The 27826-nt window shown below is 43.0% G+C and overlaps 1 protein-coding gene across 4 annotated transcripts in view; it reads right to left on the bottom strand.

Annotated features, from left to right (window-relative positions):
• Nucleotides 1-14674: 14674 nt before the first annotated feature.
• The window catches only part of LOC127395176 (ubiquilin-1-like), a 44275-nt gene continuing 31123 nt past the window's right edge, over nt 14675-27826 (bottom strand). Inside the window, exons 7-11 of one of the 4 annotated variants that reach the window (XM_051641720.1) lie at nt 27486-27628; nt 26334-26417; nt 23611-23726; nt 23093-23261; nt 14675-16364 (exon numbers count right to left, since the gene is read on the bottom strand). In XM_051641720.1, the coding sequence (XP_051497680.1) occupies nt 16293-16364; nt 23093-23261; nt 23611-23726; nt 26334-26417; nt 27486-27628 (584 nt within the window). In that variant the 3' untranslated portion in view covers nt 14675-16292. Of the gene's footprint in view, nt 16365-16940; nt 18349-23092; nt 23262-23610; nt 23727-26333; nt 26418-27485; nt 27629-27826 lie in introns of those variants that run through there. The other 3 variants (XM_051641717.1, XM_051641718.1, XM_051641719.1) reach the window with 3 other exon arrangements.

The following is a 27826-nucleotide window of genomic DNA, read 5'->3' as shown; positions in this document are numbered from 1 at the left end:
CCCACCTTACTACTAAGTGCTCTGTCAATACCAGCATCTCTGGCCAGGGATCCCAACTGCTTGGCTTCTCTCTCATCCACGTTGTAGGTTTCAGCACCACTATCAAAGCATCGGAGCAACCATGGAAGAATTCCCTCACCATCAGTGCAGGTGAAGTCCTTTCTCATGAGGCGCAGTTCTTTCATAGAGAAAGGCTGGACAAGGTCATCGTCGTCATCTGATTGAGGAGGGCCTGCCGTGCCTTTATCTGTTTGAGAGTGGTCTGATTTTATATCTGTTTGAGAGGTACCTACTCCATCAACTCATTTAGAGTCCTCTCCTTCCTCAGTTTCAGCCTGTGTTGCTTTAAGGAACTCTGGATATCTCAGATGGGAGCAGTTAAAAAGGAGTGAGTGTTTTGACTTTGCCTTGCTTCTGGTCACAGGGTGAACTAGCCTGATTCGAAAGGGAGTGGACTTTATCTTTGTAGAAGCAGTTGTTTTTGTAGCAGCACTTGTAGAGGCAGCTGGTTTTGTAGCAGTATGAGTGGTGGTATCAGGAGCAGTGGAGTTGGCAGCAGCAGTGGCAGCAGCATTGCCTGTGGGGGAGTGGCAGTGAGTGGAACATCATCTCACCCTATGCATCCACAGTACATTATAAACATTCAGCAGAAGCATCCCCACTGCAACAATGCTATTCACATCAAGAGTTGGGAGATTCAGCTTGAAAGAGAATGGAGAGGTAAAGTTGAACCAGCTACTGCTGTTATCAACATGAACCGTTCCATTCACTTTAGGAGTTGCACCACTAGGACTTGTACTGTAACTGTACACATACAGTGCCCCCATAAAGAACAGTATCATAATCCCTAGGATCACTAGGCCGGTAATCATACGGTTGATTATGGCTACAGTTCTATCAATAAACCATAAAACAATCACAAGAGCAGCTACAAAGAGCAGAATGCTCTCAGCTGCACACTACATGTACCATTGCAGGTTTGGAAAAAGATCCAGTAGATTAATTGCAGAAGGTGTCTGTTCAGTTTTCAATCTGTCAGGAAATTCAGCAGAATTGTTACCCATTGCTATCTGAGTGATTCCTCCCATCAGAGATGGAATTTTGAACACTCCCAATTAATCAAAATGTGTAATCTGGGCTTAAAATCAAGCCCCACGTTCAGCGCCAATAAATTGTTGTCACCGTTTGACTCAGGTCTGACAACAATGCTCTCGATCCCCTCCCCCTCCCACCCAGGTAGGGAAGGAGAGAGAAAAAGAGAGAGACTTGGCTGGATTGAAAACTAAACTACACAGCTGTAATTAAACACTAGTGATATAAGAAAATATATACAATTATATACAGATACGTTCAGGTATGTGTAGGAGCCTCTTGCCTCCCCCCACCCCCAGCAACTCCCACCACACTCCCCTTGAGCTGGAACAGTTCCGAGAAAATCCCGGAGCTGCTGCTGGAAAAAGCAGAGAGTGATGAGGGTCAGGAGAGCTCCAGTCTAAGGGTCGACAGTGATGGATGGACGGAGTCCTCCCCGGACGCCGGCCATGGAAGGAAGAGACGGGAAGAAGAAGCAGGAAGGAAGTTGTCTTCTGTGATCTCTGACCTTCCTCTGAGCTTACGTAGATATATGGAATGGAATATCTCTGGACAATTTTGCTGTCTGTCTAACTCAGCCTCCTACGGGGGAGTCATAGATCTCCCCGTAGTGTCTGAGCCGGCAGAGTGAAGGTGCGACCTTGAAGCCCCAGCAGTTAGAAAAACATTCCAATGTCTTATCAGTCTAGCTAGAACAGAATGTTGCTCGTTAAAAGAAAGCTTACTGAAGGAAAAAAAATTAGTAAAAAGGAAAATCGCCTTCATCCTGTCTCAAACCAGGACACATATGTTTGTCCCACTTGAAATATCCCAAACTGGTTCCATTAAAGTACAAACTTGTTTTCCATAATTAAACAATCTTGGGGCAAGTCCATTTTATGTGAAGCAGAAAACCCCACAAAGGAATTTCTGCAGCAAATTTCAGAGGTGTTAGACTCTATATCACTGAGACAAAGGGGTATAAAACATTCAGATTATTCATTTCTAATTGGACTAAGAGCAGGACAATTTCTTGTTGTGTTACCGCAGTTTCCTGTCCTGGTTTGAGCCAGGATGAAGCCAATTCCAATAAATTGTTGTCACCGTTTGACTCAGGTTCGACAACAGTGCTCTCGATCCCCTCCCACCCAGGTAGGGAAGGAGAGAGAGAAAAAGAGAGAGACTTGGTTGGATTGAAAACTAAACTACACAGCTTTAATTAAACACTAATGATAAAAGAAAATATATACAATTCTATACAGATATGTTTAGATATGTGCAAAAGCCTCTCGCCTCCCCCCACTCCCAGCAACTCCCACAGCACTCCCCTGAGCTGGAACAGTCCCGAAGAATTCTGGACTGCTGCTATAGAAAACGGAGAGTGATGAGGGTTGGGAGAGCTTGAGCCTAAGGGTCGACAGTGATGGATGGATGGAGTCCTCCCCGGATGCCGGCCATGGACGGAAGAGAAGGGAAGAAGAAGCAGGAAGGAAGTTGTCTCCTGTGATCTCTGACCTTCCTCTGAGCTTACCTAGATATACGGAATGGAATATCTCTCGTTAATTTTGCTGTCTGACTCAGCCTCCTACGGGGGGTCAGAGATCTCCCCGTAGTGTCTGAGCCAGCCGAGTGAAGGTGCGACCTTGAAGACTCAGCAGTTAGAAAAACATTCCAATGTCTTATCAGTTTTAGTTGGAACACCCTGTGACTAGTTAAAAGAAAGCTTACTGAAGAAAAAAAAAAATCAGTAAAAGGAAAATTGACTTCATCCTGGCTCAAACCAGGACATTTCCATTTTTCAGTGTAGAAGCACATCTGTCTATTTCCCACAGCAGCATGAGCCATGGTATAAGACAGGTCACTAGCACCCTGAGTAATGCTCCCAGATATGTCTAAGTTGATAGCAACTAAAACAGATACTGGAATTAGTTTGGCGTTCAGGTGAAACATAGTATAAAGTTTCTTTTAACAAGGTTTATATTTGCAACCTTGTGGTGAGGGAAATAGAGAGTTTAGTTTTGCCCCTAAATTAACATGAGCAAAGAATGGATCCACAGAGAATTAATGGCTACCTATGCAATATTAGCAATTACTTCATTTCTGAAGTTAAAAAAGATGGTAGATTGAAAAATAAGTCTTTAAAAAACTCGGCAGATCTGTGATTACTTAATAGTTGTTAATAAGTTTATTTGACCACTGTAATCACATGAGAAAAAGTCATAAAATGACCCTAACTAGCAATCACTTCAAAACATTTGTCACAGTTTAACGCTGGGCCGGCGATTAAACAAATGACAGATTCTCTCTATTAAAGCATCTCCCTTCCTGGAAAGGGAAAGGAAAAAGAATAAGGGAGAGAGACTTACAGGTTGGAAACTAAACTAGACAAGTTTAATGAGACAGTAATGATACAAAATAAAATAATGAAATATATTGTCCTGGTTTGAGCCAGGATGAAGCCAGTTTTTCTTTTGCTGATTCCTTTTTTTCATTTCAGTGAGCTTTCTTCAACTAGCAACTGCGTGTTCTGCTAGGTTGATAAGACACGGGAATGTTTTTATAATTGCTGGGCCCTCAAGGTCGTGCCTTTGCTCTGCCGGCTCAGACACTGCAGGGGGATTTGTGGCCCCCCCGTGGGAGGCTGGGTTAGACGAACAGCAAAACTGGCCAGAGATATTCCATCCCATATATCTACGTAGGCTCAGGGGAAGGTCGGAGATGACAGAAGAAAACTTCCTTCCTTCCTGCTTCGCTCTCTCGCTGCTTCGCTTTGCCTCTCTGTCTGCCTTCCTTCTTCTCTCTCTTTCTCTTTTTTTTTGTTCGTGGCCGGCGTCTGGGAAAACACCATCTGCCCATCATTGTCGACCCGTCGACCTCAAGCCCTCCTGACCCTCGTAACTCTCTGCCTTTCTCCAGGAGCAGCTTCGGGATTCCTCGAAATTGTCTCCTCTGAGGGAAGTGCTGTGGGAGTTGCTGGGGGTGGGGGGAGGCGAGAGGCTTCTACCCACACCTTTGTATAATCACATATATATATACATATATACTCTCATATCACATATTAGTATTCTAATTAAAGCTGCATGGTTCAGTTTTCAATCTAGCCAAGTCTCTCTTTTTTTCTCTCTCTCCTTCCCTACCTGGGTGGGAGGGGGAGGGTATCGAGAGCATTGTTGTCAAACTGAGTCAAACGGTGACATATATAGAAATATATGCAAAACCACATTGTGTTCCCCTCTGTGAGAAATTAACCTTGTGTAGCCAAGATGTCTCAGCATTGTTGGAATGCAAGCTAGTGGTGTTAGAAATGAAAATAAACCTGAGGTTTGAGGAAGACTTGTGGGGAGGAAGTCACCTTGCGAGACCCCCCCCCGAAGACCACCTAGGAGACACATCACGCATGTGCACGGAAGAGAGGCTGAGGTCAAGAACTGTAATTAAAAAGCTGTGATGCTGTCAATACAGTGAAGTGCTTCCCCACCTGATGTCCCTTGGGAGGCTGCCTTGAAGGATATAGCAGGCCTGGAAGGTTGGACATACTTCAAGAAAGAAATCTTAAAGGCACAGGAGCAGGCTGGCCCAGTATGCTGGAAAACCAGTAAGCAGGGTAGGAGACCAGCCTCCCAAGGGACTTTGTCAATCAGTCTTCTGAACAGGTCAAAGTTTGCCCTCCGGAAGTCTAAGGTGGCAGTTTTACTAACCACTCTCCTTGTTTCTCCAAGGATCAAAAACTGTGTGGAGTCCTACATGACTAGAGCTGCACAAGCAGCTAAAGGACAAGATGAATCTAGTCAATTTGCAGAGGTAAAAGCCGTCCAGCTGGCTTTGGACATTGCCAAATGAGAAGGGTGGCCAAGATCTCTACACTGACTTGTGGATGGCAGCAAATGCCTTGTGGGGTTGGGTAAAGCAGTGGCAGCAGAGCAACTGGCAGCGAAAAGGTAAACCTATTTGGGTTGCTCAACTATGGAAAGACATTGCTGTCCTGTTAGACAAACTGGTTGTAAAAGTGCATAATGTAGATGCACATGTACCTCTGAGTGGAGCCACTGAGGAACATGGATGCCGGCGGCGAGGGAAGCAAGCAGTCCAGAATCAATGTGATTGATAAAGCAAGCTTCGATTTATTGAATACACAGTGTTACTTTTATACCCTTTTCCAAACCTACATGTAGTGAATTCATTGGATAGTAACCACGCATAGTGAATTCATTGGATAGTAACTACTTGTAGTGATTTCACTGGACGGCAACTACTTGCAGTGATTTTACTGGATAGTAACACACATCTGAGTTCCAGGGTTCTTCCTTGTTTTCTATCATTCTACTTCTCTACCTTGTCCTTGAGTTAGTTTAAGCTAACAGAGATTGTTTATACTTGTGTTAGGCTAAAAAAAGAGATTGCTTGTACAGCTGCTGTTTGTGCTACACTCTCAAGGCCTCTCGAGGAGATAGCAGGGGCCCATGGCCCTGCTGCTCAAGCCATTCTGCAACACATGGACACAACCAAGGAGCAGATGAGGCTGCCCAAGTGTTCCAAATAGACTTAGACTGGGAACACAAGGGTGAGCTCTTTCTGGCTCGATGGGCCCATGATGCTTCAGGTCATCAGGGCAGAGATGCAACATATAAATGGGCTCGTGATCGAGGGGTGGATTTAACCATGAATACTATTGCGCAGGTGATCCACGATTGTGAGACGTGTGCTGCAATTAAGCAGGCAAAACGGTTGAAACCTTTGTGGTATGAGGGGAGGTGCTCACAGTACAGCTATGGAGAGGCCTGGCAAATTGACTATATCACACTTCCTCAGAGCTGCCAGGGTAAGCGCTATGTGCTTACAATGGTGGAAACAAGTACAGGATGTTTGGAAACATATCCTGTGCCTCATGCCACAGCCAGGAATACTATCCTGGGCCTTAAGAAGCAGATTTTGTGGAGACATGGCACTCCAGAGAGAATTGAGTCAGACAATGGGACTCATTTCAAAAACAGTCTTGTGACTGACTGGGCTAAAGAGCATGGTATCAAGTGGATATACCATATCCCGTACTATGCACAAGCCTCAGGGAAAGTTGAATGGTACAGTCGTCTGTTGAAAGCTACCCTGAAGGCAATGGGTGGCGGAACTTTTAAGAATTGGAACATTTAGGAAAAGCCACCTGATTAGTCAACACCAGGGCATCCGTCCATAGAGCTGGTCCTGCTCAGTCAGACCTTCTACATACAGTAGATGGGGATAAAGTTCCTGTGGTATGTGAAAGCCATCTGTTGGAGAAAAGTGTTTGGGTTTTTCCTGCTTCAGGAAAAGGTAAACCTGTCCAGGGTGTTGCTTTTGCTCAGGGAACTGAACATACCTGGTGTGTGTTAATGGAGGATGGTGAAGTACAATGTGTACCTCAAGGAAACCTAACTAGGGGAAAATCCCTAATTTTGCCCAACCAGCTCAGTTGGTAGAGCATGTCATTTTCTTTGGTCCCAGGGTCATGTGTTCAAGCCCCACGTTTGTTAATTATTGCATAATACTCACAGTGTTCAATAAGTGCTTTTCAGGATAATGTCATGATGGTGAAACCGAAACTGTCTTCATCAAATGGCATCCAGTAACTTACTCAAATCTGACATTTGTCACCTGCAACCCATGGAAATGAACTATGACAACTTACATACTATCTTCCCTTGCCCTGAGAGACTGCTGATAGACAGACATCTGCAGTCATGGACTAAATGAACTCAATGAACTTTAGTATAGAAAGATGGACTGATAATCTGTATATATGCATATTTGAGGACAAAAACTAGTACTGTCCTGAGCATGATGCAGGTGGTATGGAATAAATGGTGAAATGTCCTGGTTTTATCCAGGACAGAACCAGTTTTATTTCTAGCAAGTTTACTTCTCAGTTAAGCCTCTTCTAAGTAACTGCACTTGCTGAAATTAGCAATACGTTTTTCATTCAGTGTCTGACTCTAGGACTGATAACGCTCAATATTTATAGTTACTGCTGGAAAATTATTTGCAGAACCAAGGCCACTGCTTGGTTCTGCTAAACATATACTCCAGAAACAAAAGGAAAGAAAGGTGTCACACCTGTGACCCTCCTGTGGGGAGAAGCAGATCAGACAGGTGACCAAAATTGACCAAACACAGTATTCCGTCTCATACTTGTCTGCCTTTGATCCTGATCCATGCATTCCTGAATCCAGCTTCCATCTGCTGCTGACTCCAGGAGTCAAGTCTAGGACTTTTCCAGGGCCTGCCCTGTAGCCTCGGTGGTGATGTGAAAGCTATAGGGGGGGGTGTCACGGTCCAATAATCGGAGACATGGAGATTCTCATGGGATCTTGCAGAGACAAAGTACGATATCAGGTGCTAAAAGACAAACAGTCACCAGGGCTGGTGTATGGCTTATGGAAGACTGGGCAGAACCCCCTTGCTTCGTAAGCTCCCTCACTCTTGTGTGAAGCCTAGGTACGGCCTTCCCTCCCCATTTATAAGAAGTCATACAGCAGGTACACCCCTTTGTCCTGAAGGACCCTGTCGAGAAGATCTAAAGGTGATCCCAAATGGTGAAATTAAGATGTAAACGAGGTCAGATGTCACATACACACCAAACTTTATTTGAGCTGCACAATAAAAATTAAAGATCCCTAGAGTGGATAGGACAGAAAGAAAAAGACCGGAAAGTGAGGAGGATCCAAGGATCAAAAACTCAATCATCTCATGATCACTGTGCCCTAGATGGCCTCCAACCTTTAGCAGACTCCCACAATGATATCAGCTTTATTGGCCCTTAACCTAATCCAAACACTCTCAACCTCGTCATGACTATACTTGATTTCCAAGCTCTCATAGCATTCTCTAATATACAGGGCCACTCCACCCCCTCACAGACGTGCCACACCCCTGTTTGCCTGCTCCTGTTTGCCATGCTCAAGGTCGCTCACGTCCCCCAGGGGCGTTTAAATCTCCCGCGTGGCTCCTGGCTGCGCTCCCTCCGTGCCTGATTGGCTGTCGTGGACTTCCTGGTTTCTGCTGGGGCTCGACCGGTGAGTGGGGTCCCTGAGCTCGGAAACCCCCCTGTACAGCAGGATTGAACCCCCACCTCGGGCTTACCTCAGTCGTCGCTGCTGCTGCTGCCTAACATACAGCTGTAATCAATTCATTGTGACTATGAAATGGCTGCCATGAGTGCCATAAATTAATGCTTCCCAGAAGCAGCTCTACAAGGCTGCTTCTTCCTCCTGGTTCAGAATATGAGAAGGCATTTGGCATCGACAGGTGCCATTCAAGGATTCAACACGAATGCAGAATTTGCCCTTAAGGCCAAAATGTTTCTGGCCTTTGCATTCGTGCCTGCTGCAGACTTGAGAGCATGTGTTACTTACTCTGGATGACTATCTGCCAGAAGAGCTTCAACCTCTTCTAAACTAGTTTGAGGACAGCTGCATCGGTTATCCGGGTAGGAGAGGACATGGTAGTCGAATTCCTGTTTCCACCATCTATGTGGAACCTGTTTGATAGAACACGGAATGCCGAAGATTGAACTAACAACTATTCTGAGGCTGCTCATCATTGGCTCTGAGCAGAATTGGGAATGTGTCACCTGACCATCTGGTAATTCATTGACGGCCTCTGAAAGGTGCAGAAGGGCAGAGATGTCTACTATGAACAGCTCCTTTCAGGCCACAGTCCTCCAGTCAAATTGAAAAAATTCAGGAGAGCAGATGAGCATCTTGTAAAGATTGTATCCAGTTACGGCAATAGAACCCCCATAGAATATTTGAGTACCACAGCACACAATTATCAAATAGTATAATAAAATGGGTTTTGCTGTTAAATATTGCTATTTTGTTAAAATTTAAAATGTTTTTTTTAATGTTTTTCTATTACTAATTTGTTAACATTTTCAAATTTCACCACACACAACCATAAACAGGTCTAGGACAGCTCAGCTCAGTGTGTTGGGTTGGCTGTAACAACTTGTACTAGACCCCCCAAAAAAAGACATTAAAAACTGAAAAAAAAAACAATTAAAAAAAAAAAAACAACTGAATAAAACCCCCAACCCATACCAAAATAAATACACACAAATATAAACCCCAAAACAAACAAAAAAGCAAACAAACAAATAAAACCCCAAGCTGAGTCTGGCAAAAGGGCAGGCTCTCCAGCCAGGCAGTGCTCAGGCTACCAGCTTCCCCCTCCAATGCCCGGAACTGCTCACCCTGCTGCCTCCCCCTGCCACTCACCCTCTCCTTCTCCCCCTAATGCCATATGTACTTCAGGAAGGGCAGGAATGGGCTCACTCGCAGTCCCGCCCTCCATCTCCCGTGACAGACCACTCGTTGTTGCTGCTCCGTGCTGGTCCCTGACTTTGTGAGCAAAACCCTCCCGTACTTCTCTCCACCACCTTCCGTCCCACCTGAGCATTAGCTGGCAATGCTTATGCTGGCAAAAGTTTGGGGCTTTTTTTATGTTTCAAACCAGCAAGGCTTGTCTGAGTAAACGGCAGGCTTTTGCTGTGCAAAGTTTTCATTCTTATGTTCCAAAACAGCAGAGCTTGTCTGGAAAACCGGCAGGTTTATGCTGGCCAAAGTTTTAATATTTGTTTCAAAACAGCAAGGCTCGTCTGAAATAGCAGGGTCTCTCGCCGGGCAGTGCTCAGGTGCCCGGCTTCCCTCCCAGCTCGCTGGCGGTCCCCCGTGGCCTCCCGTGACATACGGCTCCCAACGCAGCGCCCCCGTCGATGCCGATGCTGCACGGCGGGGGGAAACGGCAGCGAAGGGCCGGGCAGGGGCTCTTAACGAGCGCCATCTGCCGATGTGAGGATAGAATCGGCGGCTCTGAGGCTCTGAAGGTGCCGGTGGGAAGCTGGCGGTAGGATATTGTCCTAGACCCTTCACAAGAACGGAGTAGAGAGGGCAAATCACCTCCCTCAACCTGCTAGCCACACTTGCTTTGATGCTGCCCAGGATTCATACTGTGGTGCAAGAGGCCTGTAATTTTTTAGGTATTGATAAATTCTGGGATCTCGATTAGCTAATCTGCTGATGACACAAAACTGGGTGGAGTGGCTCATAGGCCAGAGGATCATGTTACCATCCAGAGGAACCTCAACAGACGAGAAATCAGCTGGTGGACACCAGGTTGAACATGAGCTAGCATGTGCCCGTGTAGCAAAGAAGGCTAAATGGGATCATCCTGGGCTGCATTAGGATGAGTGTTGCCAGCAGATCGAGGGAGGTGATCCTTCCCCTCTACTGAGCACTGGTGAGGCCAGACCTGGAGTCCTGTGTCCAGTTCTGGGCTACTCAGTACAAGAGAGACATAGACATACTGTAGGGAGTCCAATGAAGGGCCACAAAAATTATGAAAGGACTGGAGCATGTCTCATATGAGGAAAGGCTGAGACTTGGGACAGTTTAGCTTGGGGAAGGGAAGGCCTGGTGGGGGGGGATCTCATCAGTGTATATAAATACCTGAAGGGAGGATGCAAAGAAGATGGAGCCAGGCTCTTGTCAGCGGTGCCCAGTGGCAGGACCAGAGGCAACTGGCACAAATTGAAACACAGGAGGCTCTTGTCTGATCATAAGGAAAGACTTTTTTACTGTGAGGGTGGCTGAGCACTGGAGCAGGTTGCCCAGGGAGGCTGTGGAGTGTCCCTCCTTGGAAATGTTCAAAAGCTGTCTGGACATGGTCCCAGGCAACTGGCTCTAGGTGGCCCTGCTTGAGCAGGGGTGTTGAACCAGATGACCTCCAGAGGTTCCTTCCAACCTCAACCAGTCTCTGACTGTAATAAAACTTCATCCAGGTATCGTGGTTTAAGGCCAGCCAGTGACTAAGCACCACATGGCCCAGAGGGATGGGAAGGTCAAAATAGACTTGACTTGGGGAAAATTAATTCAAATTATTGCCAATTAAAAATAGAGTAGGACAGTGAGAAACAAAACCAAAACTAAACGCATCTTCCCCACCCTCTCTTCTTCCCAGGCTCATACATTCCCAAGTATTCTACCTCCCCATCCATGTGCAGTGCAGGGGGATGGGGAAGGGAGTTGCTGTTGGTTCATAACACTTCATCTCTGCCACTCCTTTCTCACACTCTTCCACCATTAGGTCCCTCCCACAGTATACAGTCCTTCACAAACTGCTCCAACATGGGTCCTTTCCACAGGCTGCAGTCCTTCAGGAACAGACTGCTCCAGCATGGATCCTCCATGCCATCACATGTCCTGAGAGAAAACTTGCTCCAGCATGGGCTCTCCACAGTGTCACAGCTTCCTTCAGGGCACATCCATCTGCTCTGGCATGGGCTCTCCACAGGCTGCAGGGGGACAACCTGCTTCCCCATTGGCTTCAGGGGAATCTCTGCTCTGGCACCTGGAGCACCTCCTTCCCATCCTTCTCTGACCTTGGTGTCTGCAGGGTGGTTTCTCTCAGATTTTCTTCCCTCTCACAGCTGCTACACAGTGTTTTCTTTTTAACCCTTTCTTAAATGTTATCACAGAGGCACTATCAACTTCACTGATGGGCTCAGCTTTGGCCAGCAGCAGGTCCATCTTGGAGTCAACTGAAACTGCCTCTGTCCAGTATGTTCTCTTCTCACAGAAGCCATCCCTGCAGCTACTACCAAAACTTAGCCCTGTAAACCAATCAGACCTAACTTTCTCTGCATCTCTTGCTCCCTCAAAGGTCTCCTTAATCTGTCTTCACACCATGGCTGCATGTGCATGTGGGCATCAGGTGATCATACCTTGGTGGACTGTGGGTCAATTTCCTGAGAAATTTAGATTGTTATGTTGAAACGTGATCCATCGCTTCTTGTGACATGCCTGCCCAAGGTCACTGCCCAGCTCCAGAAACTTTGCAAAAATCAATTATACATTAACAGTGCCTAATTACAAGGTTTAATTACTAGCACTGATAAGTAGCTGAGGTTGACATTGGCTCACCTAGATGATAACACTAATTATGATAAGTTCTCATTTCCTTGTGAACTAAAACGTGAGAAATGTGTAAAGATTTTGTAAAAGGTTTATGCCTAATTTTAATTTGACTATGGACACTTCAGTCACTAATTTAGGGTGACAACTAGTTCAGTATTTGCTTTTTGGTGTAAAACACACATCCACAGTTACTTTTATTTCTTTATTTTAGGAAACACTGCCAGTAAAAAGTTATATATATATATATATATACATATATATGCACAGGCCATTAGCTTTATGTCCTGGTTTGAGCCAGGATGAAGCAAATTTTCCTTTTACTGATTTTTTTTCCTTCAGTAAGCTTTCTTTTAACTAGCAAAGTGTTCCAGCTAGGAATGGTAACAGCTGGAATGTTTTTCTAATTGCTGGGTCTTCAAGGTCACATCTTTACTCTGCCAGCTCAGACGCTATGGGGAGATCTATGACCCCCCCCCCCCCTGCCCTGTAGGAGGCTGAGTTAGACAGACAGCAAAATTGGCCAGAGATATTCCATTCCATATATCTAGGTAAGCTCAGAGGAAGGTCAGAGATCACAGAAGACAACTTCCTTCCTGCTTCTTCTTCCCTTCTCTTCCATCCATGGCCAGCGTCCAGGGAGGACTCCGTCCATCCATCACCGTCAACCCGCAGGCTCGAGCTCTCCTGACCCTCATCACTCTCTGCTTTCTCCAGCAGCAGTCCAGAATTTTTCAGGACTGTTCGCAGCTCAGGAGAGTGCTGTGGGAGTTGCTGGGGGTGGGGGGAGGTGAGAGGCTTTTGCACATCCCTGAACATATCTGTATATAATTGTCTATATTTTCTTATATAATTGGTGTTTAATTAAAGCTGTGTAGTTTAGTTTTCAATCCAGAGCGTCTCTCTTCTAATTCTCTCCTTCCCTACCTGGGTGGGAGGGGGAGGGGATCGAGAGCATTGTTGTTAACCTGAGTCAAACAGTGACACTTTACTACATTTTACTATATCCAATCCCTTGCGTAACATGAAGCAAGCATATGTGCAGTACTGCCTTTGCACAGGGTTACATCAGACATAACAAACATGACATTTAACACTACAGTTAAATATGAAAACAGGTGTGTTCTGTTAATAATAGAACTCTACTGTTCAGCAGACATTCTCTAGGCAGATCAATATAATAATTTTATAGATGATGGATCAGTTTCTAAAGATATTCAGTTGCTGCTGTTCTTAGAAATTAAGGAAATGCTCATGGCACTTCCTTATGCTATATTAGAATTTAATTGGAGTGAAAGAATGGTGGCTAATATAGAAATGCTCTAAGATAGAGATTTTAGCAGGAGATGAGCTAGCTTGACTTCACTTTCAAATCACATCCTTAACTGCATTATAAATTTGATTTCAAAAGTCTCTCAAAAAAATATACTTTTTTTTTTCCTTCTGTCAGTCTAGAAAAATGTCTTAAGGAAATAATGCTTATTTTCTTGAGTTACTCAAAACAACTCATTTTCCCACAATATTTAAATTGATTACAATATTGAGATGGTTTATCACTCTTAATATTTCTATCATGACTGTAAAGGATACATAAGATGAAATTTTCAAATCCTATCACTATTGTTTAAACACTTCTCCCTATGAGGTTAAAATTGCTATTAGCATGGGTCAAAGGGCCCAGTAATCAGAGCGCAGTCTGCTTTTGAAAATCACATCAAGGGTCACACAGGAATTGAAATTCTTAGTTTTATTTTTTGTTCTGTCAAACATGGAGAGGGGCATAGTGATTAAATATTCTACAGCTTTGTAAGAAGCAGTGTATTTCTTTTTCTACAGGTATAAAAGGAGGGAACTTGAATGATGGAGTTCTCTTCCTGACACTACTGCTGGCTCACTGACAGATTTTGAACAAGTTGTAGCTTCTGTATTTGTGTCTGTTATGGTTTGAGGGGGCACAGGGTAATTTTATGGTATCAATACAAGGACCTAGAGAGAGGGTATTGTTTAGGACCCCAAGGGATCCAGGGAGCAGAACACAAAGGGGTCAGTATTACTTCCCATACTCTATAAAAAAACAGGAAGGTGGGAAAATCCATCCCTTCCTTCTCTCTTCTTCCTTCCTGCCTCCCTTCGCTCAGACGTCTCAGAGAGAGGCTGGTGCTCTTTGTCTTCAGCTCACCATATACTCTGCAGGACTCAACTCCAGCGGTTGCTGGGAAGAGCCCTGGCCCCGTTTTCCAAGTTGGCTCTGCCACAAGAGACTTTCAGACACTTATATCAGTAACCACTGAAATTGAGTTTTGTATACATTTGAATATTTTTCATTATTATCCCACATGTTACTATCCCTTCCCTGTTCTATTAAACCTGTTCCAGTTTTAACATCCAACCCTGAAGTCTCTTCCTTATTCCCCTTTTATCTCCCCCTGGGAGGGTGGAGGGGAGTAATAGAGAGCAGTTCTGTTCTCTGTGTTTTGGTTCACCCTGATCACTAAACCGAGACAGTGTCCTTGCCAACCTCACCAGGGTGTTAAGAATTTGTGAATTTCTACAAGTCAGACCTGAATATAATCATCCCCATATACAGTTGCACATGGATTATTATTTTAACATTGCCATGCAAATTTAGTCACTATGAAAATTAAAGAAATGGCACACTCTTGTGGTACCTTTGATTTTAATGAAATCTTCCTATTTTCCCAGTATACCATTTTACAAGCAAAGAGCTTTTCTAGTATACCCACTATTAAATGCAGATTTATGCTTACTTTTTTTCCAGACACAATAAAACTAAATAATTCAGGAAATTACAGTGATAGGAAATCAGCTGCATGACATATTACCAAGCAGCAATATTAAATTTCAAACCTGTATACCCAAAAAGAAATTGGACATTTTCAAAAGTGAGTACCTAAAAGGCTAGAGACAATGGCAAGAGAGTGTGTAAACAAAGATTCTATTATGCCATTAAACCAAGTGTGATGTATCTTTTATTATTAAAGACAATAAATTTTTACCCCTACTACAAACCTTGTTCTGCCTAATGCTGCTTTTAACAATTAAGGTCTTCTCCAAGAAAACCAAAATTCCTCCTACACTAAAGATGTCTCATTGTTTTACTGCTACTTGTTACTAATTGTTATTACTAGTTGACATTACTTGAATTAACAATTGTACGTCAAGTAGTAAATTAGCTCCATGGTTTATTGTAGTTTAGGTTAAATTCTACTTTTTCTTAAATTCTAATATAATTTTACTTCAAATATCACATCTCTGTTTTATTTACATAGGTGAACTGGATCTTGTCTCAAAAGAATATTCATGAAAGTCAAATTCAGAACTTTAGTATCTTAGTAAAGCTTGGCAAAAATCACTCCCTTCTCTACATCACCTTTGCCCTTTCCATTTGACACTGGCCTTTTTGCAAGTTATGGATTGTATTCTTAGAAGGATATACCTTCTGAATGACTGGAGATCTCTTTTTTGAGGCAAAATTAATTTAGGGCATACTATAAGGTCAAGTCAAATTAGTTACTTTGAAGATCCTAAGAGTAATTGTGAAATTAATTGGGAAAAAGTAGTGAATATTGTACAGAAACTACTTGCTATTGCTTCCTTATCACAGCCTCATACTCAGTGTAGTGAAAGCTACCTACCCAAACAGAAGGCAGTATGGAGGTCTGGTCCCTTTCAGCTTTACTATAATTGGCTAGGAAACAAAAGTAATAATAATTTCCTACCCAAACTTTAAGTATTTTTAAAGGCTTTGATCATATAAAACTCAAATCACCAGGAGATTCTATTTTAATTTATTTGTTTATGTCCTGGTTTGAGCCAGGATTAAGCCAATTTTTCTTTTCACTGATTTTTTTTTCCTTCAGTAAGCTTTCTTTTAACTAGCAACTGTGTGTTCTGCTAGGCTGATAAGACAGTGGAATGTTTTTCTAACTACTAAGGTTTCAAGGTTACACCTTCACTCCGCCGGCTCAGACACTATGGGGAGATCTCTGACCCCCCCCCCCGTGGGAGGCTGAGTTAGACAGCAAAATTGGCCAAAGATATTCCATTCCATATATCTACGTAAGCTCAGAGGAAGGTCAGAGATCATAGAAGACAGCTTCCTTCTTCTTCTCGCCTTTCTCTTCCATCCATGGCCGGCGTCCGGGGAGGACTCTGTTCATCCATCACCATCGACCCTTAGGCTCGAGCTCTCCTGACCCTCATAACTCTCTGCTTTCTCCAGCAGCAGCTCCGGGATTCCTCGGGACTCTTGCCAGTTCAGGGGAGTTCTGTGGGAGTTGCTGGGGGTGGGGGGAGGCGAGAGGCTTTTGCCCGTATCTGAATATATATCTGTATATAATTGTATATATTTTCTTGTATGATTCATTACTGTTTTAATTAAAGCTGTGTAGTTTAGTTTTCAATCCAGCCAAGTCTCTCTCTTTTTCTCTCTCTCCTTCCCTACCTGGGGGGGGGGGGGGAGGGGATCGAGAGCATTGTTGTCAGACCTGACTCAAACGGTGACAGTTTAATACTCTATGTTGCTGTATCTATGAGACTTTGATCCAGAGGCAAAGAGGCCGGCCAGCCAAGAGATTTTCTTGAACTTTACCCAGTACTGTGCATCAGCAGTATTTGATCTATTCACTTACTGCTGAAGTAAGAGACAAGATTACTGGATAGCAAAAACTTCTGAGAAAACACAACACAGTTACTCCCTGCAAAAGATGCATACCTGGCTTTGCCAAGAGTTTTATTAATTTAATTGTATGTAAAATAAAGTGTGTTCAACATCCTCCTCTATATCCCATTAAAAACTTGTTTCATTTAACTTATTGACAATTTTGAGTCAAGTCTGGCAAGTTTAACCCATTTGCAAGCCATGTTTTTAGAGCAAACTGACTTTATATTTGTACCAAAGAAAAATTATTCAGATGAAGTGTTTAATGCAATACAGGAATTAAATCAGAATGTTTACAATTACACTGACACCAAAGACCAATAAAAAGCAAATGCTATTCAGTAACACACATCAGAATGCTTTATTTCACTATTTGCACTTTATCTAAATAGTCTTCAGTATCATATGACCCTTACTCTCTGTTCTCTTCTTTATACTCCAAGTATTATTTGCTAATCTTAGCCTAAAGTCTGTAAATAGTCCCAGAGCTAACACTGAAAGGTCAGTCACCTTGAATACTGGATAATCACCAATTGCAAACACAATTAAACAAGATGCTTAAATACTTTTAAATTTCTTTATTACCTGTGCACAAGAGGTAAATACCAATAAAAACTCATATACAGTTTTTTTTTTACATGGTGGTTAAAAGTAATTAGAATATCACATGACAATGGCTGAAAGTAATGTTTCCAATTGCAAATCATAATGCATTTTATAATCTCAATGGAACAAGCCAAAATGCCTTAGAAACAGTTTCAGAGCACAAAGCAGTGCTCCTTAAATTTGCACAAAGGTAATTTACAGTTAATCTGTAACAATGTTGCAATGACACAATGTGACAGTGCAAGTTTCTTTATGGCTAGATATGAAGATATAACTAAAACAGCAAATCTATTATATTTTAAATGAACTTGTCTAAGCATTTTTTATCTTTTTTATCTTTTTTATTTACTTATAATTTAATTTATTGCAATGTGTACATTTCTAGAAATGAGCTATCTCCATTGTATATGTCATGTTTATACTTCATACAAATAAAAGCAAAAATGGTAGATGACTCAAGTGGCATAAATCTTACAGCATTTTGCTAGCAAAAAATACATGCCAAAATCACCATAAGCAGCATTGGTATCCACAAATTATAGCCTTCAAATTTTTCCTTTTTAATTTGTATCTTACATAAATTACTACTGAAGGCTAATGGTTTAGTAGTAAATAAATTGGACAGTTGTAAGTCAGACAAAGCCTGCTCAACCAATTGTGAAAGCTGATACTGTTTAAAAAAAATAAGAAATAATGAAGAACAGAAGTGATGCATGCAACAACTGAACAAAAATGCATCAATTCCCCGTTTGAAAAATACTGCACTTGACCTTAAAATGCATAATTGATTTTAGTTATAACAAGACAATTGTATGAGTCAGAATGAAATAAAGCAACTATTTTAAAGAGCTGTTATCAAAAATAAATTACATTTTTTTGAGTTAAACACTGCTACAAAGGCTGAGAGGCAAGCAGCCTTTCAATAGCTGCACTGATATCTCCTCCTGTTGCTATCAGAGCTTGTAAGTTTGCTTCATGGTTCAAAAAGCCCATTGCATTCAGCTGCTCCAGTTGTTGCTGAAATCTAACTTCCGGATTTTGTAACTGCTAAGAAGAAAAATCTCAAGCTATAAAAGCATAACACACATTAGGCAAAGTGCAGGATTTAAACATATTTGGTTCTGAACCACTTCTTTCCTTTACCCATTTCTGAATGCATCTTTTTCAAGTTCCCCAAACTAGAATATGACAAATTTTATTCACAATTATGGATTAAACAAGTCAGATTAGATGCAAATTTTAAGAGTATCTTCACTTACATGACATTTTTTAACTAGAAGAACTGCTTGTTTGATAAAAAAGAAACAGCTAAATCTGATAAACGTGTCCCAATAAGTTTCTTAAAGATGTGAATGCAGACGTCTCCAGGCTGAACATCCCCAACTCTCTCAGACTGTCTTCCTAGGAGAGGTGCTCCATCCCTCGGATCATTTTTGTGGCCCTCCTCTGGACTCACTCCAAGAGCTCTATGTCCTTCCTGTGTTGAGGGCTCCAGAACTGGACACAGTAATCCAGGTGGGGTCTCACAAGTGAGGAGTACAGGGGCAGAATCACCTCCCTCGACCTGCTGGCCATGCTTCTTTTGATGCAGCCCAGGATGCAGTTGGCTTTCTGGGCTGCAAACGCACATTGCTGACTCACATAAAGCTTCTCATCGACCAGCACCCCCAGGTCCTTCTCCTCAAGGCTATTCTTAATGCATTCTCCGCCCAACCTGTATTTGTGCTTGAGATTACCCTGACCCAGGTGCAGGACCTTGCACTTGGCCTTCTTGAACTTCATGAAATTGGCATGGGCCCACCTCTCAAGCCTGTCAAGGTCCCTCTGGATGGCATCCCTTCCCTCTAGCATGTCAACCACATCACACAGCTTGGTGTCGTCAGCAAACTTGCTGAGGGTGCACTCGATCCCACTGTCCATGTCACTGACAAAGATGTTAAACAGCACTGGGCCCAGTACCAACTCCTGAGGAATGTCACTTGTCACTGGTCTCCATTTGGACATCGAGCCATTGATCACTACTCTCTGAATGCGACTGTCCAGCCAGTTCCTTATCCACCGAGTGGTCCACCCATCAAATCCACATCCTTCGAATCTTTAGACCAGGATGTCATGCAGGACGGTGTTGAACACTTCACACAAGTCCAGGTAGATTACATCAGTTGCTCTTCCCTTGCCCACTGACACCAAATTTCTCAGGCATGATTTGCCCTTGGTGAAGCCATACTGGTTGCCACCAACCACCTCTACGTTTTCCATGTGCCTTAGCAAAGCCTTCAGGAGGATCTGCTCCATGATCTTGCTGGTCACAGAGGTGAGACTGACTGACCTGTAATTCCCTGGGTCTTCTTTCCTTCCCTTTCTGAAAATGAGGGTAATGTTTCCCCTTATCCAGTCAGTGGGAACTCCACCAGATTGCCATGACTTTTCAAATATGATGGAAAGTGGCATTGCAACTTCATCTGCCAGCTCCCCTAGGAGCCACGGATTGATTTTGTCAGGTCCCATGGACTTGTGCACTTTCAGATTCTTTAGATGGTCTCGAACCTGCTCTTCTCCTACAGTGGGCAGATCCTACTTATTTCCAGTCTCTGCCTTTGCCTTCTGTGACTTGGACAGTGTGGCCAGAGCCCTTACCGGTGAAGACTGAGGCAAATAAGTCATTCAGTACCTCAGCCTTCTCAATATCCTGCATAATGAGGTCTCCTGTTTCCTTCTGGAGAGGGCCCAGATTTTCTCTGTTCTGCCTCTTATCATTGATGTACCTGTAGAAACCCTTCTTATTACCCTTGATGTCCCAGGCCAGGTTTAACTCTATCTGGGCTTTAGCTTTCCTAACCTGATCCCTGGCTTCTCAGACAACTTCTTTGTATTTCTACCAGGCTACCTGTCCCTGCTTCCACCCTCTGTAGACTTTCATTTTTCGTCTAAGAGTGTCCAGGAGCTCTTTGTTCATCCATGCAGGTCTCCGGGCATTCTTGCCTGCCTTCCTCTTTCTTGGGATGCATTGCTCCTGGGCTTGGAGGAGGTGATCCTTGAATATTGAGCAGCTTTCTTGGGCTCCTTTCCCCTCCAGGACTTTATCCTCTGGTACCCTACCAAGCAGATCCCTGAAGAGGGTGAAATCTGCTCTCCTGAAGTCCAGGGTAGCAAGCTTGCTGCAGACCCTCCTTGTTGCCCTACGGATCCTGAATTCCACCATCTCATGGTCACTGCAGCCAAGGCTGCCTTTAAGATTCACATTGTCCACCAGGCCATCCTCATTGGCGAGAACAAGTGCAGCATAGCACCTTTTATAGTTGGCTCTTCTACCACTTGGAAAAGGATGTTGTCATCAATGCATTCCAGGAACCTCCTGGATTGCTGGTGCCTTGCTGTGTTGTCCCTCCAGCAGATGTCAGGGTGGTTGAAATCCCCCATGAGGATCATGGCCTGTGAATGGGAAGCTGCACCTATCAGCCTGTAGAGGGCCTCATCCTGGTCAGGTGGCCTATAGCAGACTCCCACTGTAGTATCACCAAGCCCTGTCTTCCCTTTAACCCTGACCCATAAGCTCTCTGTCAGCTCCTCATCCATTCCCAGGTGGAGCTCCATGGACTCCAGCTGGTCGTTGATGTAGACGGCAACACGCCCTCCTCTTCTCTCCTGCCTGTCCCTCCTAAAGAGCTTATATCCATCCATTCCCACGCTCCAGTCATAGGAGTTGTCCCACCATGTCTCAGTGATGCCAATAATATCATAGCCCTGCAGGCCTGCACACATTTGCAGCTCCTCCTGCTTATTTCCCATGCTGTGTACATTTACATAGAGGCATTTAAGTTGGGCCCCCATTGAAGCTGCCTCATTGCCTGGGATTCCATTATCCTTCATTTCAGGTATTATCCTGCTGTCCTGTGATCCTTCTTCAGGGCATCTCTTACTCAAATTGGCCTCAAAGGGGTGGCAGTGGGATGGATGGAGGATCTCCTTCACCGGCAACTCTAGCTTAAAGCCCTCCTTACCAGATTGGCAAGCCTATTGCCAAAGATACTCCCCCCTTCCCTGAAAGATGAACCCCATCAGCCCATAGGAGACCAGATTTCTCAAAGCGAGTCCCATGGTCTAGGAAGCCAAAGCCCTGGCTGTGGCACCACTCCCGTAACCATTTACTGATTTTCCCAATGTGATTTGCCCTTTCAAGCCCATTCTCTTTGACCAGGAGGATCGATGAAAAGACTATCTGTGCTTCAGAGTCTTTCACTGCCACTCCCAGGACTCTGTAATCCTTCATGGTCTTCAGATTGCTCCTTGTTATATTACTGGAACCCACATGAAACGGCAGGAGTGCATAGTAGTCAGTGGGACATACAAGTTCAGGTAGTCTTTCAGCAACATCCCTTATGCAAGCCCCTGGCAAGCAACAGACCTCTCTAGAGAGTGGGTCTGGTCAGCAAATGGGTGCCTCTGTGCCTCTCAGATGAGAGTCTCCCACCACTATCACTCATCGCTTCCTCTTGTTTGTGCTTCTCAATATACAGTGAGCCGGTTGGGCTGCCTTGTTCAGCTCCAGCAGCTTACCTGATGCAGCCTGTTTTTTTTCCTCTCCAGCCTGCAGAACTTTTAGATGGTTTTGCAGGGGCACCTCATATTTTGTGGGAAGCCTCTTCTTCTTGCTGTTTTTTATCTTTGGAATCTTCCATTCTTATTCTTTCTTGGCCTCTTTCTTTTCTCTGTGTGCTGGTGGGGCATTTATTGGTTGTGTGACCACAGGCTGTGGTTTCACTGCAGCCTGGGCCTGGATCCAGCTATCTATCTCCTTTTCTACCTCCCTAATGTTACACAGCCTTTTCACAGTTTCCTTCAGCTCATCCACCTGCTGCAGGAGGTCCTCTACCTGGGCACACCTGATGCATGATGGTTTCCCACTTAACCCTGCCCCATACAAGAGGTCCAGGTACTTCCCACAGCCTGCAGTCTGTACAATATCCTCTCTCTTCAACAGCTCTGAGTCAAGGCATCAATCACCACCGGGATGGATGGTGTCGAACCCCCAGCCAGAGCTGCAGCCTTTGCTCTCTGCCGAGTGCTCTGACTTTGCCTCGTTAGTTGAGTACCCTTGACTCTTGCAGACTACGTTGGAGCTGAGCCCTTCAAAGGAGCGCCCTCCAAGTTTGCCCTGTCTGCGCAAACTGCCTTTCTGATGTGCCACACCCTGTTCACCGGGTTCCTGGGTCTCTCATGCCTCCCCCCCAGGGAGTGGGAGAGTGGGGGTGAGCTCCACCCATGCCTCCTCTGCAGCCCTCTGACAAGCTGCCCGGGCTTGTTCCCAGTTCTAGAAAGCTCGGAAAAAGCCCCCTTATTCACTGATATTCTACCCTGATGCAGACGTGCCTGCACCAGAGCTGTTCACCTCTGCGAGTGATTGCAAATATAATGATGTTCAGTAAGCTTAAATTATTTTCTTGTCTGAGCCCACATTTCATTTGCCAGGGAACCAGTCTTCCCTTTAACACCTTAATCTGCTTCTTTCCAGGCATTTCAGAAACTCAAGAGCATGAAGACAGATGTACAACAATAAACCATGCAGAGGATGCTTTTACTCAAATGTGATGTTTTTTCCAGCATTTATTTGCACAGCTAGAACATCACTTGTAAGCTTCCTCTGCTTTCCTTTGACCATAAGCATTCTGTTGATTTACACTGGGGGAGAATATTTTAAAAACTCAACCAACCAAAAAAAAAAAACAAAAACACCCACCCAAACCAAACAACCACCCCCGCCCCCCCACTAGAATACAGTGATCTACTTTACCTGAGCATTTGCACCAGCAAGTGCCTGCAACATTTGTTGGACAAACTGCTGGTGATCAGGTTCAGCAGCCCCTGATGTTGGACTCGTATTTTCACTGGAAACAGAACTAGGCACAGCAGACCCTGTAGGCGCTCCAATACCTCCCAATCCACTTAAACCAGGATTGAATCTGCACAAATGACAAAGACAGATACATCACTAACATAGAAAATTGCTTAGTTGCAATGTCTCTTTCCATTATATGTAATTACTAAGTAAAAATTCTGTCAAGAAATGGATGACAACTTAAGTAAAGCACCAAAACAAAGACTATAGCCATCATTGCTTAAAAGTGTATTGCAGACAAAAGTGTGACAGATTCTAAAACAAGTTTAGTGAAACTAAAAAATGTAAGAGGAACAGTCTGTAAAAACTGGATAAACCTCTACATGTTAAAAAGAAAGACAAAAAGCTTAAAAAAACCACAAACCAAACACAGGAGAAAAGTTCTTGTACAAATTTATATGACCAATTCTTACCCTGGTATAAGTCCTGGTGCTTCTGTTGCTAGTGTCTGCAAGCCCTGCTGAATCTGTAGCAAAGCCTGCATTGCTCTAGGGTTTGACATAGCTGATAACGTGTCAGGGTTCTGCATCTAAAAACAAGAAAGAAACTCACAATTGAATGATATACAGGCATTCAAAGTTGATCTTTATCACTAGATGTTTTATAGAATCTGATATCCTATCAGAACTTGCTGTTTCTCAACTTTGTATTTGAATTTTTACATTAAATCCTTCAGATTTATTTTTTTTATAAACTTTCACAGGAGGTGATCAACAAGCTCTCTAAATTCCCTTTAAATAAGGAGAACATAAGGAAAAGTACTTATTACTTATTTTAGTAGACTTAATCATCTTCCAAAGCCATAAAAATATATTAGTTCAACATAATTCTAAATAAGTCTCCTATATCATACTACTGATAAACAACAGGGCTGAATACAGTGAAACATGACTAGTAGGTATCTAATACAGAAAGTTATAAAACAATGTTTTCTAGCTAAATCCAGACCACAGCTATTTGATCATGATAATTTGTGCACGTGTTCATATCTGTAGTGCCATCAACACCGATAGACATACAAATACTCTGCAAGACATACTAGCAAATGTGTAATATTCAAGGACCCTCACTCTACTGCAAATTCAACTAAAAACTGACTTTTGCATTGTAAGAAAAAGACATACTTTTGATTTCTGAAATTAAATGCCTAAAAAGTGGACTTTTTTAGATACAAACCAAAAACTAATGGCTTATGCTCATGTCTGTTTATTGATGCCACACGTAAGCAACAAGATATTTGTTTCAATTAGAAGCCTTGGTAGACAGACTTGCTTCAACTAGCAGAGAGGCTGATCTATCTCAGCAGTCTCTACTTGGTAACTAGACCAAATTCCTTGTACTGCAAAAACATTTTTTTATTCAAAGAACTGCGCAAATTAAGGTTAAGCTTCCTCTGGTGCAAAACAGAAGAGCACAATAGGGCACAAAGATCAAATGTTGATTCTGCCCTGAAATATGGGTATGTAATGAGATTGAGCACAGCAAGTTTTTAAACACTCTCCGTTTGTCTCAGATTCGTATCTTCATGATAGCTTTAAGTCAGAGGAGAATGACTGAATGTATAGCTGGTAAAGTTAATCCAAATCTTTAAAGGAGGAAAGCATTTTAGATGCACGAAGTTGCTGTGATTAAGAAAATAACCTTTAAGCTATGACTTACTGTCTGATATTTAGAGTTGATTTTACATAAAACTGACCCAATGACCCTCTGAGCACTTAGATGACTTAGATCTCTATTAATGTTTTGAATTCCAGCTACAGAGTAGCAGCAATTCTGGGTAAAACTTATATAAAAGAAATAGAAAGGGTAGCTCACAAATGTGTTTTCTTAGTTGTGCTGAGCAACTGGCCATTTATTTCAAGTGCTTTCTTGATAATACAGAGGAACATTTCATAGTTTCCATCACTCAATCCCATAATAAAATAGCAAGAGATGAGCTAGGAAGTATGGGCTGTGACACTATCAACATTCTGAGAACACCCAGGTATTTCTCCAGTTTACTTCACCTGTTAACGTTGATCACCTGACCTAACATGGAAAAGACAGCAGAGAACTAGCTGTGCAGATAAACTCCCTGGTTTATGGAAAGAGATACAAAAGCAATAAGAGCATCTGGGTGAGGATTAGGGGGATGGAAAACACAGAAGATGTCATAGTGGGTGTCTACTATTGATTGCCCAACCAGGATGTAAGTACTGATTAATTATTCTATAGGCAATTAGGAGAAATCTCTGGATCGGTAGCCCTTGTCCTTGTGGGAGATTTCAAGGCCAAATGCACCTGGGTCAGGGCAATCCCAAGCACAAATACAGGCTGGGTGAAGAATGGATTGAGAACAGCCCCATATCCCGGGCTGCATCAAAAGAAGCATAGCTAGGAGGTTGAGGGAGGTGATTCTCCCCCTCTACTCCACTCTCGTGAGATCCCACCTGAAATACTCTGTCCAGTCCTGAAGCCCCCAACACAGGAAGGACATGGAGCTCTTGAAGCAAGTCCAGAGAATGGCCACAAAAATGATCAGAAGGCTGGAGCACCTCTCCTATGAAGACAGGCTGAGAGAGTTGGGGTTGTTCAGCCTGGAGAAGAGAAGGCTCCAGGAAGACCTTATAGCAGCCTTCCAGTGCCCGAAGGGGACCTACAGCAAAGCTTGAGAGGGTCCTTTTACAAGGACATGTAGTGATAGGACAAGGGGCAACAGTTTTAAGTTGAAATAGGGTGGATTGAGGTTAGACATTAGGAAGAAATTCTTCAGTGTGAGGGTGGTGAGACACTGGAACAGGTTGCCCAGAGAAGTTGTGGAAGCCCCCTCCCTGGGAATGTTCAAGGGCAGGTTGGATGGGGCTTGGAACAACCTGGTCCAGTGGGAGGTGTCCCTGCCCATGGCAGGGGGGTTGAAACTAGAGGATCTTCAAGGTCCCTTCCAACCCAACCATTCTACGATTGTGTGATTTCTTCTAAGTAAAGACACAACAGCAAATCAAAGCAGTTGTGCTAGTCACTGAGTAAAACATCCACTAAAAGCCAGATTTAACTTTTGGAAGGGATGGAGAGATAAATCAAGCATTTAATTACCAAGAGACAACACAACTAACTGAATTTCAGACATTTATTAACAACACTTAGTATCTTATCTTACTTGTTGAAGGAAAGTTGGAAGCTGTTGTCTCATTTGCTCCTGAAGTTGAGGATTTCCAGCAAATAAAGGATTATTCAACATCATCTATGGAACAAAAATATTTAATATCATAGATTGAGCAGTAGATAAAAAAGTAAATACTAGAGTGGATTTTAAGACAACTATTTACCTCATATTAATTAGAGAACTAGAAAATAGTTTATTAAAACCTCAGAATAATTATCTCCCACTTCTCCTTTGGCCAGAACTTGTTCTGAAACAATGAACTACCAGTTTGAGAATTGACTGAACTAATTGGTGGCATGGAGCTGTTTTGGTTTTTTGTTTTGTTTGGTATTTTTTGGTGTCTTTTTTGTTGTGGGTTGGGTTTTCTTTGTGGCATTGGGGGGGTGGGTATTAAACTTTTGATATGAATCCTTGTCAGATCCTTGCCAAAGCAACCTCATTTATGTAACCAGAAAGCCTTTTCTGGTCAGCCTCCACAACAGAAGTGATGGTTTCCCTGTAAACAATGTCTGTAAAAAGCCTGGGATATTTTCCAATTAAGTGCTTAATATACTAAAGATAATATTATCCAAATTCAAATACTGAACTGATACATTACTGCTGTAAGTAAAATTGGAAAGTACTTCAACAATACCATTCATAAAACAGCAGTAAGTATTAGCATTTTTATTGTGAGCAAGGATCACAGATGAAAAATGAAAACTGAAATAACAGCTAGTTATGGCACCAACTTATTCCCCTCCACTTCTGTCCTCCCAAGCTTGGGTGGGTATTCCTTTACTAGCAGATCTACCTTAATTTATCATAAAAGCATTTGTTTTTTTTTACCAGTTCTTATGCTAGGCCACAAAAGTTTAGGGCTGTATGAAACATATACAAACTTACATGTTGTTACAAGAGAATGCCTAACACGATTGCCAACTACAAATTGAAGAAGTTTACTGCAATGGATTGCTAAAGGTAACTAGGTAATAACTTAAATAAGTCAGGCATTAACATACTTTAAAAACTGGACCATTCACAACAGACAAGTTATTGTTGAGAAGTTGGTACAATTACTCTGTAGTGAAAATATAACTGTATCATAAAATCAATTCCTTTTTTCACTTCAGTGCACACACACATTGCTACACCAAAAGCATTTACCTGTACTGCAAGATCAGGATTCTGGCTCAATGACTGCATCATGCTTCTCATATAGGGTGCAGACAACATATTTTGCATAAGTTGTGGATTTTCTGTTATCTGTTGTAACAAGCTCTGCATTCCTGGTGTGTTGAACATACCAACTTTAAAAAAGGAAAAGGTCGCTATAGTAAAAATCTTTATTATAATCAAATTTATTAGACTGCCTAGAATTGGGATACAACTGCGTGTTTCTGTGGAGTTTTTTTAAATGAGCTTTAGCCCCTTAAATACATCTCAGTGTGGTTCTGTTTACACAGATGCATCTGCCCTAGAAACAAGTTAAGCCAGAGGTCATATCC

The sequence above is a fragment of the Apus apus genome, chromosome W, assembly GCF_020740795.1.
Source record: "Apus apus isolate bApuApu2 chromosome W, bApuApu2.pri.cur, whole genome shotgun sequence".
NCBI classification, from domain to species: Eukaryota; Metazoa; Chordata; class Aves; order Apodiformes; family Apodidae; genus Apus; species Apus apus.
The sequence above is the reverse complement of the archived record's forward strand: the minus strand, read 5'-3'. Positions and strand labels throughout refer to the sequence as shown.